This window comes from Gekko japonicus, unplaced genomic scaffold (genome assembly GCF_001447785.1).
Source record: "Gekko japonicus isolate JY-2015 unplaced genomic scaffold, Gekko_japonicus_V1.1 scaffold855, whole genome shotgun sequence".
NCBI lineage: Eukaryota > Metazoa > Chordata > Lepidosauria > Squamata > Gekkonidae > Gekko > Gekko japonicus.
In genome coordinates, this window is record NW_015168073.1 from 717,702 (window position 1) to 734,259 (window position 16,558).

General features: G+C 45.6%; 1 protein-coding gene across 1 annotated transcript in view; it reads left to right on the forward strand.

Annotated features, from left to right (window-relative positions):
* The window catches only part of FAM117B (family with sequence similarity 117 member B), a 43,942-nt gene extending 28,243 nt beyond the window's left edge, over nucleotides 1-15,699 (forward strand). Inside the window, exons 2-8 of the mRNA XM_015414631.1 lie at nucleotides 4,368-4,519; nucleotides 7,354-7,446; nucleotides 8,513-8,626; nucleotides 8,788-8,931; nucleotides 9,567-9,792; nucleotides 11,655-11,775; nucleotides 14,034-15,699. Coding sequence (XP_015270117.1) covers nucleotides 4,368-4,519; nucleotides 7,354-7,446; nucleotides 8,513-8,626; nucleotides 8,788-8,931; nucleotides 9,567-9,792; nucleotides 11,655-11,775; nucleotides 14,034-14,352 — 1,169 coding nt within the window. The 3' untranslated portion in view covers nucleotides 14,353-15,699. The remainder of the gene's footprint in view (nucleotides 1-4,367; nucleotides 4,520-7,353; nucleotides 7,447-8,512; nucleotides 8,627-8,787; nucleotides 8,932-9,566; nucleotides 9,793-11,654; nucleotides 11,776-14,033) is intronic.
* Nucleotides 15,700-16,558: the final 859 nt, after the last annotated feature.

Sequence of the window (16,558 nt, forward strand, 5' to 3'; positions counted from 1 at the left end):
AAACATTTGGCAAGAATATATACACTACTGCAGTAAAATGCACACTGCTATAACTGGCAGAGTTATTAGTACTGGCCATTGTTTCAGGTGCTCCTAAAGTTTTAGGGAGGGAGGGAGGGAGGGTGTTCGTCCTACATGCAAGGGCTGTGCTGAATTTGTGCCACTGCAATTCTGGCTTCCTGGGGCGGGAGTGGTTGAGGAGTCTGAAATGCTTGGTTCTTGGAAGTGGTCCATTGGCCTTTTGGCAGCTGCTTTGGCAACACCATGGTCATTATTTCCTCCCAGATATTACATTCTTCCTGCCAGCTATGTGACTCCACCAGAAAGCAGCCAAAAGGAGGGACTCCTGTTGAAGGCAAAAGCACCAGCAAACGGGCGTTCTTCTACTTTGACTTTGCTTTATTAAATTCCGATTGTGGTCATAGGATTCGTAATATGAATTTGTAAAAAGCAATGTATACAGAAAGCAGTTGTAATGTAGAGTAACAGTTGTAGTTGTAAGTGCAAAATGATGCACATTGGAGCCAAAAATCCTAACTTATAAATACACGTTGATGGGGTCTGAACTGGGAGACTGACCAAGAGAGAGATCTTGGAGTCATTGCAGATAACTCAGTGAAAATGTCAAGACAGTGTGCGACTGCAATAAAAAAGGCCAATGCTATGCTCCTGATTATTAGGAAGGGAATTGAAAACAAATCAGCTAGTATTATAATACCCCTGTATAAATTGATGGTGCGACCTTATTTGGAATACTGTGTACAATTCTGGTCACCGTCCCTCAAAAAGATATTATAGCATTGGAAAAAGTGCAGAAAAGGGCAACTAGAATGATGAAAGGGTTGGAACACTTTCCATATGAAGAAAGGTTAAAGCGCTTGGGGCTCTTTAGCTTGGAGAAACAATGGCTGAGAGGTGACATGATTGAGGTTTATAAGATTATGCATGGGATAGAACAGGTAGAGAATGAAGTACTTTTCTCCCTTTCTCACAATACAAGAACTCGTGGACACTGAATGAAATTGCTGAACAGTTGGGTTAGAACAGATAAAAGGAAGTACTTCTTCACCCAAAGAGCGATTAACACATGGAATTCACTGCCACAGGAGGCGGCAGCGGCTACAAGCATAGGTGGCTTCAAGAGGGAATTGGATAAACATATGGAGCAGAGATCCATCAGTGGCTATTAGCCACAAGGTATAGATAGGATCTCTCAGTCTGGGGCAAGTGATGCACTGTTTTCTTGGTGCTTGGAGGGGGTCAAGAGTGGGAGGGCTTCTAGTATCCTGGCCCCACTGCTGGACCGCCTGATGGCACCTGGTGTTTTTGGCCACTGTGTGACAGTGTTGGACTGGATGGGCCATTGGCCTGATCCAACATCGGCTTTTCTTATGTTCTCCTGTTCTGATGTTTTTTTCCGAAAGGGATGCATTCAGAACTACTTAGTCTTCAAAAAGTAGCCCCAAGGTACTTCCTGCTTGTGGGTCAAACACAAGAGCAGCTGTGCCGGATCAGGCCATCCAGTCCAACATCCTAGTTCCTACTGTGGCCATCCAGTTATCTTCAGAAGGCTGCAGGCAAGGCACAGAAGCCAAGGCCTCCCTTTGTGGTCACCCAGCACTGCGATTCAGAGTTCTATTGTTGTGAAAATGGACTTTGCATGTAGTCATTGTGGCTAATTGCCATTCATGGATGGATTGTCCATACATTAGTCTAATCCCCTTTTAAAGCTAGCTAAACTCCTGTGTCAGGTGGCAGTGAATTCCATCAGCTTATCATTCTTTGCATGATAAGAGTACATACGTGTCGATTCTGAATCTGCTGCTCATCAACTTTAAAGTTTAAGTTCTAGCATTTGAACTCTAGAAAGTTTTCCTCCACCTCATACATAATTTTATAAACCTCCATTGCATTCCTCCACTGGGTTGAATCAAGCAAACCTAAGTGCAGGCTCTACTCACAGAGCAAATCTTTCCTGCCCTCCCCTTTCTGCGGGCATGAATCACATTTTTGTGCTTCAGTTCAGTTCGTGTTTTGTAGCTGAAGTATGACTCGAACCACGAACTGATCCAAACTGGGAGGTTGGCTTGCAAAACTGGTTCATGAGCCATTTAAATTTTAACCCTTGCTTTCTGCTCCCCACTCCCATCGGGCACTTGAAGCTGTGGCTGGTTGGCTCCGACTGAGTCGATTGAAACTAAACCCGGCGAAGACGGAGGTCCTGGGCCTGAGTCGGACCAGGACAGGAGTGGGGCTCCCTCTCCCGACCTTCGATGGGGTGCCTCTGGTGCCTGCGTCTGGGGTTCGGAGTTTGGGAGTACACCTGGACTCTGCCTTAACGATGGAGACCCAGGTGGCAACCACTGTCAAGTCCGCCTTTTTCCATCTTCGGCGGGCTCGGCAGTTGGCCCCCTACCTGGACCGTGATGATCTGGCCACAGTGATCCATGCGACGGTCACCTCGAGGCTAGACCACTGCAACGCTCTCTACATGGGGCTGCCTTTGTCGCAAATCCGGAGGCTGCAACTGGTGCAGAATGCTGCGGCCAGGCTGTTGATGGGTCTCTCTAGAAGGGACCATATTCAGCCTGTGCTGAAAGCGCTGCACTGGTTGCCAATAGCGTACCGGATTCGTTTCAAAGTGCTGGTTCTTACCTATGAAGCCCTATATGGTCTGGGTCCAGCCTACCTGAGGGACCACCTTTCCCCGTATGTTCCCCCAAGAGCACTACGGTCTGGGGCCCGAAATTTACTAACTGTACCGGGCCCCAAAGATGCCAAATTGGCCGTCACGAGGGCTAGGGCTTTTTCGGTGGCGGCCCCCGCCTGGTGGAATGAGCTCCCGGAGGAGATCCGGGCACTGCGGGACCTGGTGCAGAAACATCTGAATTTACATCTAATTTTTGAAGACACGAAATGCCTACAGGGATGTTTGGATGTGGTTATCATCTCCCTTGAGGTTCTGGAATTGAGGTTTTCTGAGCACTTTATAGTACTGAAATGGTTTTAAATTGTATAACGTGTTTTAAATGTTACTATATTATTTGATGTTTTATCACTGCAAGATTTCTTGCCATGTAAGCCACCCTGAGCCCTACGGGGGAGGGCGGGATATAAGTTTAACAAATAAATAATAAATAAAATAAAATAAAGCAAACAGCTGAGCGGCAGGGAGCTCAGCAGGTTTTTATGAAGAGTGCTCTTCACAAATGGTGTCAAAATCTGTGAAGGTTTGTGGTGGTTCTTCAGTTTGTGAACCACAAACCAGCCAGAATTCGTGATGAACTTTTGCTTGTTAGCTGGCTCATGCCAATCTCTAGTTGGAGGAACTGTTGAGACAGTATGGGGTGTGCTATATGATATTGAGTGGAAAACTGTGGATGCACACTGCCGTCCACAAGCAGACCTGCTTCCCAGGTACACAGTGGCACCTTTGAGTTTAAGTGGGTGCCTGGTGAAATGTTGGTGTTTGATCGTTGCTACCCTTAAGTGTAAGTAGTTACACTTGGTTTTCAGTGGTTAGTACTATGTTCCTTAAATGGCAAGCTTTTGCAGCTAACTAAAGGTAAAAGGTAAATGTTTCCCTTGCTTGAAAGCCAATCAAATCCGACTCTAGGGGGCGATGCTCATCTCTGTTTCCAAGCCGAAGAGCCAGCGCTTTCTGAAGACGTTTCCATGGTCATGTGGCCAGCATGACTAAACGCCAAGGCGCACGGAACGTTGTTACCTTCCCATCGAAGTAGTATCTATTTATCTACTTGCATTTCTTGCTTTCGAACCACTAGGTTGGCAGGAGCTGGGCCAGACAGGAGCTCACTCCGTCACACAGCACTCGGGTCTCGAACTGCCAAACTACAGACCTTCCGGTCTGCAGCTCAGCGTCTTAACCTCTGAGCCACCGTGGCCCCATACAAATAACTACAAAATCATTAATTTCTCAGATTTCATTAACAACTTTGTAATTGTGTTATGAGAGCATCACTTCTTGTACTTTTATCTGCAGTTGAATTCAGTCTTTTAGTATTCAGTGTTCCAAATGGCTTATACTTTAAACCAAAATTTGGATGGGTGTCAAACTTTCCTTAAGTAAACATCTGCATAAAAAAACCTTTTAACCCTCAGATTGTCTCAGTGAACACCAAGATAGTTTTGAATCGGTTAAGTGAAGGATTGGTGCTTGGGGAATAACAGCAGCGTCTATATTTGCTAACAGAATGCTGATTTAGTCAGTGAGCATACTGGAAGAAATATAAGTGACACTTGATGGGTTTACAGGTGAAGTTGTGAACCAGACCAGGGCTTACTATGTGAGATCTGAGTGTGTATGTGAGTTTTGTGTTCACTCACGGAGATGCGTTTCCTTTTAGTTGATAAACAACGGCCACCGTCGTCAAGCCCTTCCAGTGTTTCTCGCCGCACGCCTTCTCTAGACATACTAGCTGCTCCCTACCTTGCTGGACAATGGCCTCGTGAGAATCACGGACAGGCAGCACCTTGCATGAGAGACAAGGCTACACAGGTAAGCTGCAAATGAAATTCTGTGACGCATGTATATATTGTGTGTATTGCATACTTTCTGTGCCAGATGCATGGGCATTGGGGACTGTTCAGTTCCTGGGTCAGGATGACACTAAGGTCTCTGTTGAATTTGTCCCAGTGGATGAATGAGCAGACTAATGCTGCTGGGGTGGTTCCAGGTTTAAAAACTGAGCCCTGGAACAATGGAGGGGGCAAGAGAGGACGGGGGCTGGGTTGGAATACTCATCTCATTTTTCCTTCGTGGGGCATTGTGGCCTCAGCTGCTGGAAATGCTCCTGCATATTGAGGGCCAGGACCATATGTGCTAGCTGTAGCTGTTGTGGCAGAGCTTTAGCAAGAAGCTCTGTCTGCACATTAGGGGAATGGAGGTTACTCACTGTGAAAGGGTAGGGAAAGTGCGACGTTGAAGTGGCAGATGGACGTCAAAGCAAGGGGAAAGTGGGTGACATTGGGGGCATTCACGAGATAAACAGCTGAAGGATAAGCACCTCCTCGTCTGAGTTTCCCGTACCCTGGGCTGGGCTCCCGTACCCTGGGCTGGGCTCCGGCACCTGTTGATCCCTCGCAGAACAGTTGGGGTCAGCTACAGGGCTGCCCCTCTGCTGCCAATTCTTTTGCACTGCAGTTCAGAAGTTGGTTCATTCAGCACTATAAGCAGCTTCTAAAATTTCTAAGATCAATTTCTAAAACCTCGTTTCCTCTTCTTTCTGCTGTATGTAAATAGTCTACAGCCAGGGGTTTGCAAGTGATAGATTATTCCCATCATTGGTGCCGAAGTCCTGTTCATAAACGTTCAGGGAATTGCTAATTATGGGCACGATTTAACTTTGGGGGAGAAATTGCTGCCATCAGAGGCAAATTGCATTGTTCTAGTGCAGTGAGGGCATTTGATTTCCCAAAGGCAAATTTTGAGGAAGTTAAACTAGAAATTTGTTAGACCGTTTGCTGTTTATCAGTTGTTTTTTTAAAAAAACATAATCGGCTAATGTGGAGAGAAGAGTTGAATGACTGAAGAATAATATTCTGTTGCTAATACTGAACTGCCAGTCTGTGAATGTGCACGTATTACAATATTAATGTTATGCACCAACTTGGTCAGGGCTTTTAAGGGGAACGGCATATTCTGTACAAAAGACATGGCCTCAAAGTCAATGCAGGCTCACTGTTGTGGCCATAATTGTGCCTGTAGTTCCATCATATCAATGTGAGTGCTCTGCCCATTTGAGGCAAAGCTTGATGAAGGAATGCAGTGTAAAAAGCAAAGTATCCATTGGCTGAAAATGCTTGTTTCTTCCCTGGAGTGTTGTACATAACCAGATATTAAACAGCCCCTTCCCCCTGTTTGTGCACTAAACCAGGTTCACAACTTCCTGGTCTGATCAGCCTCCAGTTTGCTGTGATGTCCAAATGTAGGCACCTCAGCCTGTTGAAGTTTGTTTATTCCTGCAAACTGGGTTTCTGAATCTCAGTTTAATCCAAATTTGTGGATCAATAAACTCCAGGTTTCTGAGGTGCCCACATACCGATGTCAGAGCTACTTCATCTTGATCAAATGGGGAAGTTTTGAATGCAATGAGTGGTGGGAAGAGTGAAGAGGTCACCCAAGCACAGAGACAGCTCTGTGTATTGGCACCTTGTTGCAACATCATAATGATATCTGCATTCTTTGCTGTATGCAAAATGGAAGTGCACACACGTTGCCTTCATCCAGTAGCCAGTTCCACAAATGCAGTATCTCTTCTTGACACTTAAATTCAGCTGCAGCAGCCATGAGTAGATCCTGTATGCCCCTGGCTTGCACATCTTCCTTCCACTTAAACTGGGCCAAGCTTGTTTCTGTGGAGGACATGTGGCAGGGGGGTACCATGAGTGCCGTTTCACATATCTTGCTGGTGGAACTTGTGTCCATATGGATAATATGTTTCATTTCAGGAAATGGCAACTGCCTTGGCTAATGGTTTACTTTTGTGAGATATGTGACAGTCACGAAGGATTGATTAAATCCAGTTGGCTTTGGTTATTGAGTCAAAGATTCCAATTTTCATTCACTTCTTGATAAGCATGTTTAGGAATTTGTGATAGCAACTGAAACATATCAGTTTGCAACCAAAATGACGTATTATATGGTTATCTGCAAGCACAGTCCAAAACCTTCGCTCATGTAGCTTTCTTGGATTTGGTTGTGGATTTAGAGGGAAGAATTTGTAATCTTAATGATTTCTCTCTGGTAAGTGCTTGTGCAGGGACACTGAGTGAGAACTCTTGCATGAAGATTAATCACTGAGAATATTCTAGAAGCTAGGGCTGATTTTGCTTAGAACAGGACATCTCCATGAGGTAGAAAGAAAATGGCGATTCCTGTTGGCTGAAAGGCTGTTCTGCAAACTCTGAATTTGCCTGCAAACAGTTTTGTTTATTTAAAACAGCAATGTTTATTTAAAACATTGTTTATGCTGCCTTTTCACCTGATCAGGGACCCCAAAGCGATGCACATAAAAATATTAAAATATTTGAACAATTAAAAACAATGATAAAATAACTCAAAGCACAAATAAGCCTCTGTTATTAGTTTGTTTCTACGTTGGATACATTTGCTGCCATTATATGCATAGAAAGATAGATTTTAGTGCAGTGCAACAGGGTCATGGTTTTAGAGTGACTAGACTTTTGATACCTTGGTATAAAAAATCAGGACATTTTAAATGCTTTTAACCTGATTCTGATTTTAATCATTGGTTTTTGTTTACCCACATTCTACTGAGCCTATGATTCTTTTTTTTTTTTTAATTGCCTGTATGTGTTTTTTTTTTGTAGACTGAGAGTGCTTGGGCGGAAGAGTATTTGGAAAAGAAGAAAGGCTCTCATAAGCGTTCAGCATCTTGGGGCAGTACAGACCAGCTCAAGGAGGTTGGGAACCCCATTGTGTTTGTATTCAGCATTGCCACAGCACATGCACGTGCCTGCGCTCTTTGTCCACGTGCCCAGAAGTGACTGCCTTGCTACCTGTAAATAAGAGGAGAAATACAGGTCAAAGGAATACCAAGCCAGATCACCTGCTTGCCTGGCCTCCAGGCAGGAAGCAGTACAGAAAAGAAAGATCAAATGGGGAACAGAATATCACTGTGGAGAAATTAGTCTGCTAGGCAAATCATTATTGTGACTTCTGTGATATTGAAATAACACTAGGAAAGTAGGACCTGGTGTAAGTAGGACAGTAAGAAGTTACTGGCACTAAAAGATGACACTAACTTCTTACTGTCACCTTTTTAGTGTTTTTATAATTGCTAGAACCATCATGTATACAAGGTTGTCAACTTCTTCAGTTTGATTACAGTGTACTTAGGATATTTTCACAGTAGAATGCCTGATGTGACTGGGTAGCCTTCATTTACTCTTTGGACTGACCCTCATGGGAAGAGGAAGGTGGGAGATTACATGCTGATAGCACAGGCTCATCTTGGTCACGGGTTCTCATGGAGCAGGGGAGAATCTCTTCAGCTTGCTTCTCCAGGCCCTAATGAAGACGCTGGTACTCAGAGTGTTGGACTGGATGGGCCTTTGGCCTGATCCAACATTGGCGTCTCTTATGTTCTTATCTGAGCATCAGTCTTCCTGCTGCTCCCTCCTGCATTGAAGGACAAGTGCAGGTCTGTGACAATGACCTGCCTCTGTGAGAATTCCAGAACACGAGTGGGATGGCTGTCCCCAGCTGGACTTCAGTAGCGATGGAGGCAGACTGAAGTTGTCACCCGCCTGAGTGGATGAGGTGGGGTGTGCGTGTGTGTCTGGTCGTGCTGGCAGCATGTTGTGGGTGGGAGAGAATAAACTTCTTAATTTTTAGCAAGCTGGCAACTTTTCCAAAATAAAGCATCTGGTAGAGTAAGAATACGTAATGTACACTTTGGCAGGCAAGTATGGAGAATGTCCCTGCTATAAAATACAGGAAATCTAAAATGCTCGCTGTTCCCATCAGATTGCCAAACTACGACAACAGCTGCAGCGGAGCAAACACAGCAGCAGGCACCATCGCGAGAAGGAGCGGCAGTCCCCGTTCCATGGCAATCATGCAGCCATTAACCAATGCCAGGTGAGATCATGTTACTTAACATAAAGTTCAAATAACTTTCCAAAGTGACTGCTAAGGATGTGCTGTGTCGTCTTCATAGCACGTGAACGAGCCATGTTCTAGTTTTCCTGTTTCAAACTAGAGAGGTGTGTAACCTTGGTTGTCCTCGTTTGGGGTTTCAGGCCCCCGTCCCAAAGAGCGTGCTCGTCCCTGTGATACCAATCACCAAGTCGACGGGTTCACGTTTCCGCAACAGCATAGAGGGACTTAATCAGGAGATTGAAATAATCATAAAGGAGACGGGAGAGAAAGAGGAACAATTAATCGTGAGTACATGCTTGCCATTGAAGATATAACCCCTAACCACGTGTGGTATTTAATGCTTTTAAACTAATAACTGGGTGAGCTTATTGTAGAGCGCAGAAGAGAAGCAAACAAATTAGAAAACTGGTGCTGCAGTGTGAAGGGCAAGGATTTTTTGTACGGCAGTATTTTGACACGGAGTCTATGCCAGGAAGGCTAGTCAGTCACAAGGACCACTGGGCATTATTCCTAGAAGTATCCGCCTAGCTGTGTGCTAAATATTTTCAAGACTAGGTGTGTGTGTGTGGGAGTATCTGGAAACACTTCTTCAAGGAGAAGCTGAGACACTTCCACAGGGGTGATGTGGAGCCTTGCTACAGGCGATGCTTTTTTGTGTGAGATCATCCCTTCAGAATCCTCTTAAGTAGATATATTTTGTACTTCCTTGGAATGCCTTCCCAGACCCCAAATCTCCTTAAGTTTGGCTTCCATCTTTGTTGTTGTTGGGAGTCTGAAGAATAACTAATCTTGTGCTAAAGAGCTTTATTGAAGGAGAGGCCCAAAATAGTCTATTGACATGTAAAGTAATTCCTAACCAGACGAGATTAGTAGTCTCCTACATGACAAAGCGTATATAATACACATTCCCTTCCAACAGCCGCAGGATATTCCAGATGGGCATCGAGCCCCACCTCCTCTGGTGCAGCGCAGCAGCAGCACTCGCAGCATCGATACGCAGACTCCCGGTGGAGCAGAGAAGGGCAGTAACAACAGCAGCCGGTCCCAGTCCGTGTCCCCGAGTTCATTTCTTGCCATCTCCAATGAGGGCAGTGAGGAGAACCCGTGTTCTGCTGATGATCTGCTTGTGGATTCCAGAGATAAAGGTACTCCCTGAAGAAGTACTTTGGCCATGGCTTGAAGTGCATGTTCTCCTTTTGCCCTTTTAACAATCTTTTGGCCTGGGTCCACTGAGCGCAATGCTCTTCTGGGGACATACCAGGAGAGATGGTCCTAAAGGTATGCTGGTTCCAGACTGTATAGGGCTTGAACTTAACCCAGTATTCAACTGGAAGCTGGTGCAGCTGGCTGAGCACCAGATGTATATGTGCTCTTAATGGTGTTCCTGTCAGAACATGTGCCACTGCATTCAGGACCAGCTGAAGTTTCTGGATCAAACTCAAGGGTTGCCCTGCATAGAGTGAGTTGCAGTAGTCCAGCCTGGAGGTGACCATTGCATGGGTCACTGTGGCTAGGTCAGGGGGAGAGAGATAGGGAGCCAGTTTCCTGATCTGGCGATGGAAAAACGCTGATCTGGCAATGTTTGTGACTTGGGCCTCCATAGATAATGAGGCATCCAATGTCACACCCAACCTCGTCAATAGCTGGGAGTTGGATCCCCATCCCCCCTCCCTCGGCCCAGGCACACAGGACACAGGTCTTTGATGATTTTAGTTTCAGTTGACTCTGTTTTAATCACCCAGCTACAGCCTCTAAAGCCCTGACCAAAACATCTGGGGTGGAGTCCGTCTGTCCATTAACAGATGTAGCTGGGTGTCATCAGCATATTGATTGCAGTCCAGCCCAAACTTCCGGACCAGCTGGGTTAGGGGGCACATGTAGATGTTAAATAACATGGGGAAAAGAATCGCCCCTTGTGAGACACTGCATACCAGAGGTTAACACAGCGAGACTCTTTCCCTGACTGTGGAGAAAAGAGAGAAGCCACTGTAAGGCTGTCCCACGTATCCCCACATTGGCAAGGCAGTGAGTTGAAAAATCATAATCGACTAATAACAGCAGCGCCAATCAATCCAAGTGCTTCCAAAGATCATCTGTAAGGGTGACCAGCGCCATCTCTGTCCTGTAGCCTGGGCGGAAGCTGGACTGGAATGGATCCAGGATCAAAGAGTCCTCCTGGAAGACCTGGGGCTGTTCGGCTACTACTCTTTCAACTACCTTACCCAGGAACCAAAGAGCATTCTCACCACAGCCTCCTTTAAAGCCCCTGGAAAAGTCCCTGAACTCAGGGATAAGTTGATAATACCTTCCAGGGGGGCCCGTATCCCATCACTGCTGGCTTTCATGGGCCATGATGGGCATGGGTCCAGAAGGCATGTGGTGGGCTTCACAGCCCGCAGAATCCTGTCAACCTTGTACTGGGAGAGTGGACTGAAGTGTGGAATTTGCTGCCAAAGGATGTAGTGATGGCCACAGGAGTAAATAGCTTTACAGGGGGATTAGATAGATTCATGGAGGATAAGTCTGTCAATGGTTTCCAGCCATGGTGACTGAGGGGAACCTCCACATTCAGAGGCACTAATCCTCTGAATCCCAGAGCCAGGAGGCAACATCAAGGGAAGGCTGCAGCCTCTGCGCCCTGTTGTTGGCCTTCCAGAGGAACTGGTTGGCCACTGTGTGAGACAGGATGCTGGACTAGGTGGACCACTGGTCTGATCCAGCAGGGCTCTTCTTATGTTTTTATGAAGGCCTTGGCCGCTGTGGCATGTTGTTTGCCCTCTAGAGATCTTCTGCAGATCTAACATGCTGGTACATGAGACTCTCTGCATGCTTAGAGGAAAGATGTTCACAGAACTCCAATAAGACGGTGCAATAAGACGGTGCTTTATACTTAGAATGCTTTTTCATCTAGCATGGTCTGTGAGGCAATCAAGGATGAGAGAAGCGAGGAAAGTGATTTATTGTGTATTTGGGTATATTTAATTAATTGATGATCTGCTCCCTTCAGAGAATGGAAACAACTCTCCGCTGCCCAAATACGCCACCTCACCAAAACCCAACAACAGCTACATGTTCAAACGTGAACCTCCTGAAGGCTGTGAGAAGGTGAAAGTGTTTGAGGAAAGCTTGTAAGTAGCTCTGCACTTAAAAGAACTAAAACTTGAGTGTTAACAGACGTTTGCATATATCTGTGGAACTCAGGGCCTTAAGGCCGGGCACCCAGTTTTGCTGCTTTGACAGCTTGTAATTCAGCGGTTATTGAAAGCCAAGTGCAATCTGTTTTTCAGAGACTGTTACAGATAGCAGGGGGAGAATCCTAAACTGCTCCATCAATGCAGACTGTTGATAAGGACCCAACGTGATGACTTTCTGGTCAAAGAGTTAAGATTGTGAATCTCTTCAGTTTGCAACTTCTGGCTGTTCTTGGAAGCCAGGCACAGTTTGGACTGAAGGACCATTTCTCCTGTGCTGTTCAATGCCTCCAAAGTCCACACCACACCTTTGGGGTGAGGCCTCAGCTCTTCTCACCAGTTCCACACGAGAAAATGTTGTGGTCCTCACCCTTCAGAAAGGAGGTGAATGTCTGGAGCAATGCTCCCTCTAAGATGTGGAGTCTTGTGAGCAAAAATTGTGTGCTACTGGCATTAAAGCTGTGAGCGAGCGATTTGGCTACTGCATAAATCCTTCCTGAGCCAAGACAAAAACGTGTGAACCAGAGGCTTAAAAACTGAGCTAGCTCACAGCAACTCAGCTTAGAGGGAACACTGGTCTGGAGTGTCTCCGAAGCTCAGTGTAAGACTAGGGATAACCACCACTTTTCTCTAGGCTCTGGGAGAAGGGGAAAGGTTTCACCCAACCTGATTAGGGAAGTAGTATTCAATTCAGATTTTGAAATAAAACTGAAGCGAACACAATTGCTTTTTGTGCTAGAAACTAAATAAAATTTGTCACAACGACATTGCCTCATGTGATTGGCATGGAAGCCTGGCACAGAAGCCTGAGAACTTGGGTAATTCCTAGCTTGGTGACACAGGTATGAGCCAAACAAGATTCCCCATATTTCAAAGTGAAATAATTACTAATTTAACAAGAATGTTAATTTTTGCTGGAATGAAAAACTGCCATTTTACATTATAACTGGCATCCTAAGAAGGATTTCTGTGGCAGAAGAGAGGAACACTTTTTGCTGATTCCTGCACCCTGTAGACCTCCAGCTCCTCTGATGTTCCTGTGAGGTTCCCCTGTCCCCCAGAAGCAGTATTTTGGGCTGCTGTGAAAGGGGGGCGGTAACAAGTCATGCTCTACGGATGGAAATTAGGGTTTTCGGTATACTTCAGTTCAGGTGTATTGGACCTGAAAGAATTTCAGTATTTCCAAAAAATCCTGGATCCCAGTACTGGTATGGTATTTGAATCTGGGATTTTTCAGAAATCCTGAATTTTTTTCGGGTCCAATAGACCTGAGAAGAAAAATACCGATGGCTTATCCTGCATCAATTTAAACCATGCCGCAGGAGAAGCTGGCCCCAGGATCTGTTTGTGGCAGGGGGGGTCTCACACCGCTGCATGCAGACCTAGCTGGGAGGCTTCTCCTGCCAGGTGGTTTGAACTGTGGGACGGGAGAAGCTGGCCCTAGGACCTGCATGTGATGGGGAGGTCTTGTCACCACTGCACACAGACCTGGCTGGGAGGCTTCTCCTGCCGCTGCAAGAGGAGCCCACCAGCCATTGGGTATATACCTAAATAAAAGCAAAAAACCCTGGCTTTTATTCAGGCTCAGCTATACTGGTAGCCGATCAGATTCTCTGCTCTAATTTCAACTTAAACAATACTCGAAAAATACCAGTAAAGTATTTTTTGGGTATTTTTTCAGCTCGGTTGTAAAACTGTATCTTAGAGTCTTAGACCGTCTTATATTGTGCTTGTTTTGGAGATGTTGGGTTCTACGGGACTGTTTGCCAGATTATTAAGGATGATACTAAGCCTAACTAGAAGCAAATTCATTGAAATCTTGATTGAATTCTGGTGTTCTTCTCTGGTAGACAGCAAAGGGCGGGCTGGTGGTGGCTATGAAGCTTTTGTGCTTCTAGAAATGCTATAAAATAAAAATATTGACACAGCTTCGTCCAGTAAAATGATGTTTTTAACTCTTTCACATGTCTTAATCTTGGAGTGCCATGGCAACCACTCACTGTATAACAGTAAAAAGGGAGTGATTAAAGCTGTGGTGCTCCCTTGTGTAATGTGGTTATGAACGCTTATGTAATTTTCAATGTACTTAATTCTTGGAGGACTTCATATTTAACCCTTAAAAATAGAAAAAGGCTCTTATTGCCATAGGTTAAAACCTAGTTTTCTCTTTTTCATGGTTTTTCTTCTCTTTGTAGGCCAAAACCCTTACATGAAATCCCACCTTTTTACTGTCCCGACAAGAACAAAGTAAACTTCATTCCAAAAAGTGGTTCTGCTTTCTGCCTTGTCAGCATCCTCAAGCCCCTTCTTCCCACCCAAGATCTTACTCTCAAGGGTGCTAGTCACAATCTGACCGTCACATCTGCGATGACACCTGCTTTGCTGCAGCCAATTGCCATGGCGTCCCTGTCTGCCAGCACAGACCAAGATCGGCTCTCTCGCAGCTCAAGTAAAGTGATACCACAGATGTCCGTGTTCCAGCCGTCAGGACATAGTGAAGAAGCTGAAGGATAACCTCTACGACGTTACCTTCTGGGGGCAACCTTTTTGAAGTTAATCGTGATTTTAAGCCTTCCTAATCGCATCTGTTTGCGTCATAATTGCTGGCAATTCCATAAACCGCTAAACAGGTCATGTTAGTATCTTGATCTCCATGATTGATCACCTAGGTGTGAGATCTAGGAAAGAGAGATGGCAGCATTTGTCTTGTGAAGGCTCAAGATCAGTCCGTGGTCTGCACTTTTCAAAAGCTTTGGTACTATAAAGAATGAAGACACCCATAATGCTATACAATTGGAAGGACCAATTTTTCTGACGCTTTGGGTCCCCATTTGAACTCTTCCTTTTCCTTTCAAAACAAAGAACAGAAATCGAGAAGTCTGACGTACCAGCTATTCCCAGCAAAATATCTGCAAAGGGAAAACAAATGACACTGTAAGATCATTAGTTTGTACAAAAATGTTTTATTTTCCAATCTTGTGTTTTCTGATGTGCACAGAGAACAGGCCGTCCCGTAACTTTGGGCCACATCATTCCCACTGTTGGGACCAAAGGACTGAGACTGTCCAGCAGTCTTGTCATGTCACCATGTTTTAATTCCTTCTTCCAAATAAGCCTAATATTCTTCAAACTGAAAAAAGAAAAAGGAAAAAAAAAAGGAAAGCAATATTGGTGTATTGTGTGCATTTGGTGGGGGGGGTGGGGCAGCGGGAGGTGGATTAGCACTCGCATTAGAACTGTTTGTCCGGGAATAGCGTTTTAGAGCACTTCGGCCAGTCATGTAACGGGTTGTTCCTCGTGTTGTGTTTCAGAACAATTCGCCCCCCCTCTCTCCCCCCCCCAAATGCCAATTGACTGTCACATCAGTGCCTCTTGGGATGTCTTGGTTTCCTGTGTTGCTGTCGAAGTCTTGCCTCGCCTTTGGCCCATACCTGATCTGATCATGTCTCGCCACTGTACTTTATAGGCTCTCATCATATGACCTTGAAATGGCCGTGCATGTTTCTTCCCGCTTGTCCAAGTACTGTTTTGTGGGTCTGTTGAGGGTAATAGTTTGCAAGGCATGGTATGTGTTAAAGCAGTTTATCTTCAGTGGACATAGTCTCCTTTCGGACTAGCAATATTGTTAAGCTAAGAACTTTTTGATTCTTAGTATTGGTCTTCAGATACTTCCCACTTCTTTTCTTTTATGTGCGTGTGATTTTTTAAATTACTGTATCATAGTCAAGAAACAGGAAGGAGTTTCTGTTGCTAGATTGGCCTGCAAATGGCGCCAAACTTCTCTGGATACAAAATTGTATTTTCCTGAATTTCAGTAGTCCAGCCTGAGCTAGTGCAACTCTAATGGCTACTTCCAATACCTCTTCAAAGTTGCTAATACTTGTGAAGTGGGCGTAGTCATTTAGAAGGGATTTTTGATCTGTAATCGATCAAAATTAATTGCAGCCAACTATGAAGTTATAGGAAACTAATCTTTGAAAAGTAACAATGTCTTGAGGCACATTAGCCAGCGTGGTGTAGTGTTTAAGTGTGACAGACTCTAATGTGGAGAACTGGGTTTGATTCCAGGGCTGTAGCTAGTGCAGGGCTGTATGGGGTGACACCCCCTCTTGAATCTTTTCAATGCCCCCACCCACCGAATCTTAGAGCCCACCCTGCCATTTTTTCTGTCGCGCCCCCTGCCCGCCCTTTCTTCCAGGGCTGTAGCTAGTGCAGGACTGTTTGGGGTGACACCCCCTCTCAAATCTTTTCAATGCCCCCACCCACCGAATCTTAGAGCCCACCCTGCCATTTTTTCTGCCGCGTCCCCTGCCTGCCTTTTCTTCCCTTGCCTCTGCTGCCGCTGCCGGAAAACAGCCAACCGGCCTGCCCAGTTCTGACTCCTAGCCTTGGCGAGGCCTGCAGCTGCATGGCCCCACCCAGCTGCCTCACTCAGCCAGAGTTGGGCAGGCCCAATAGGCTATGTCTTCTGAGTGTCCCTTTCAACTGTTCCAGGCCAAATATGGCTTGGCCTCCGGTACTCTTCCTCCTGGCTGATGCGGGGCTGTGGGAGTGTGTTTGTTGACAAGGGTTTCCAAGCAGACTGGTAGGAAAGAGATTGCTCGTGCTGAGTTTCCCAGTCATAGGGAGGGGGCATGCCATTATGCTTAACCACACAGCCTCCTTTGAATGGAGTTTGCGATGGCTGTGAAAGCGCTCTATAAATACACGTAACTAGCCA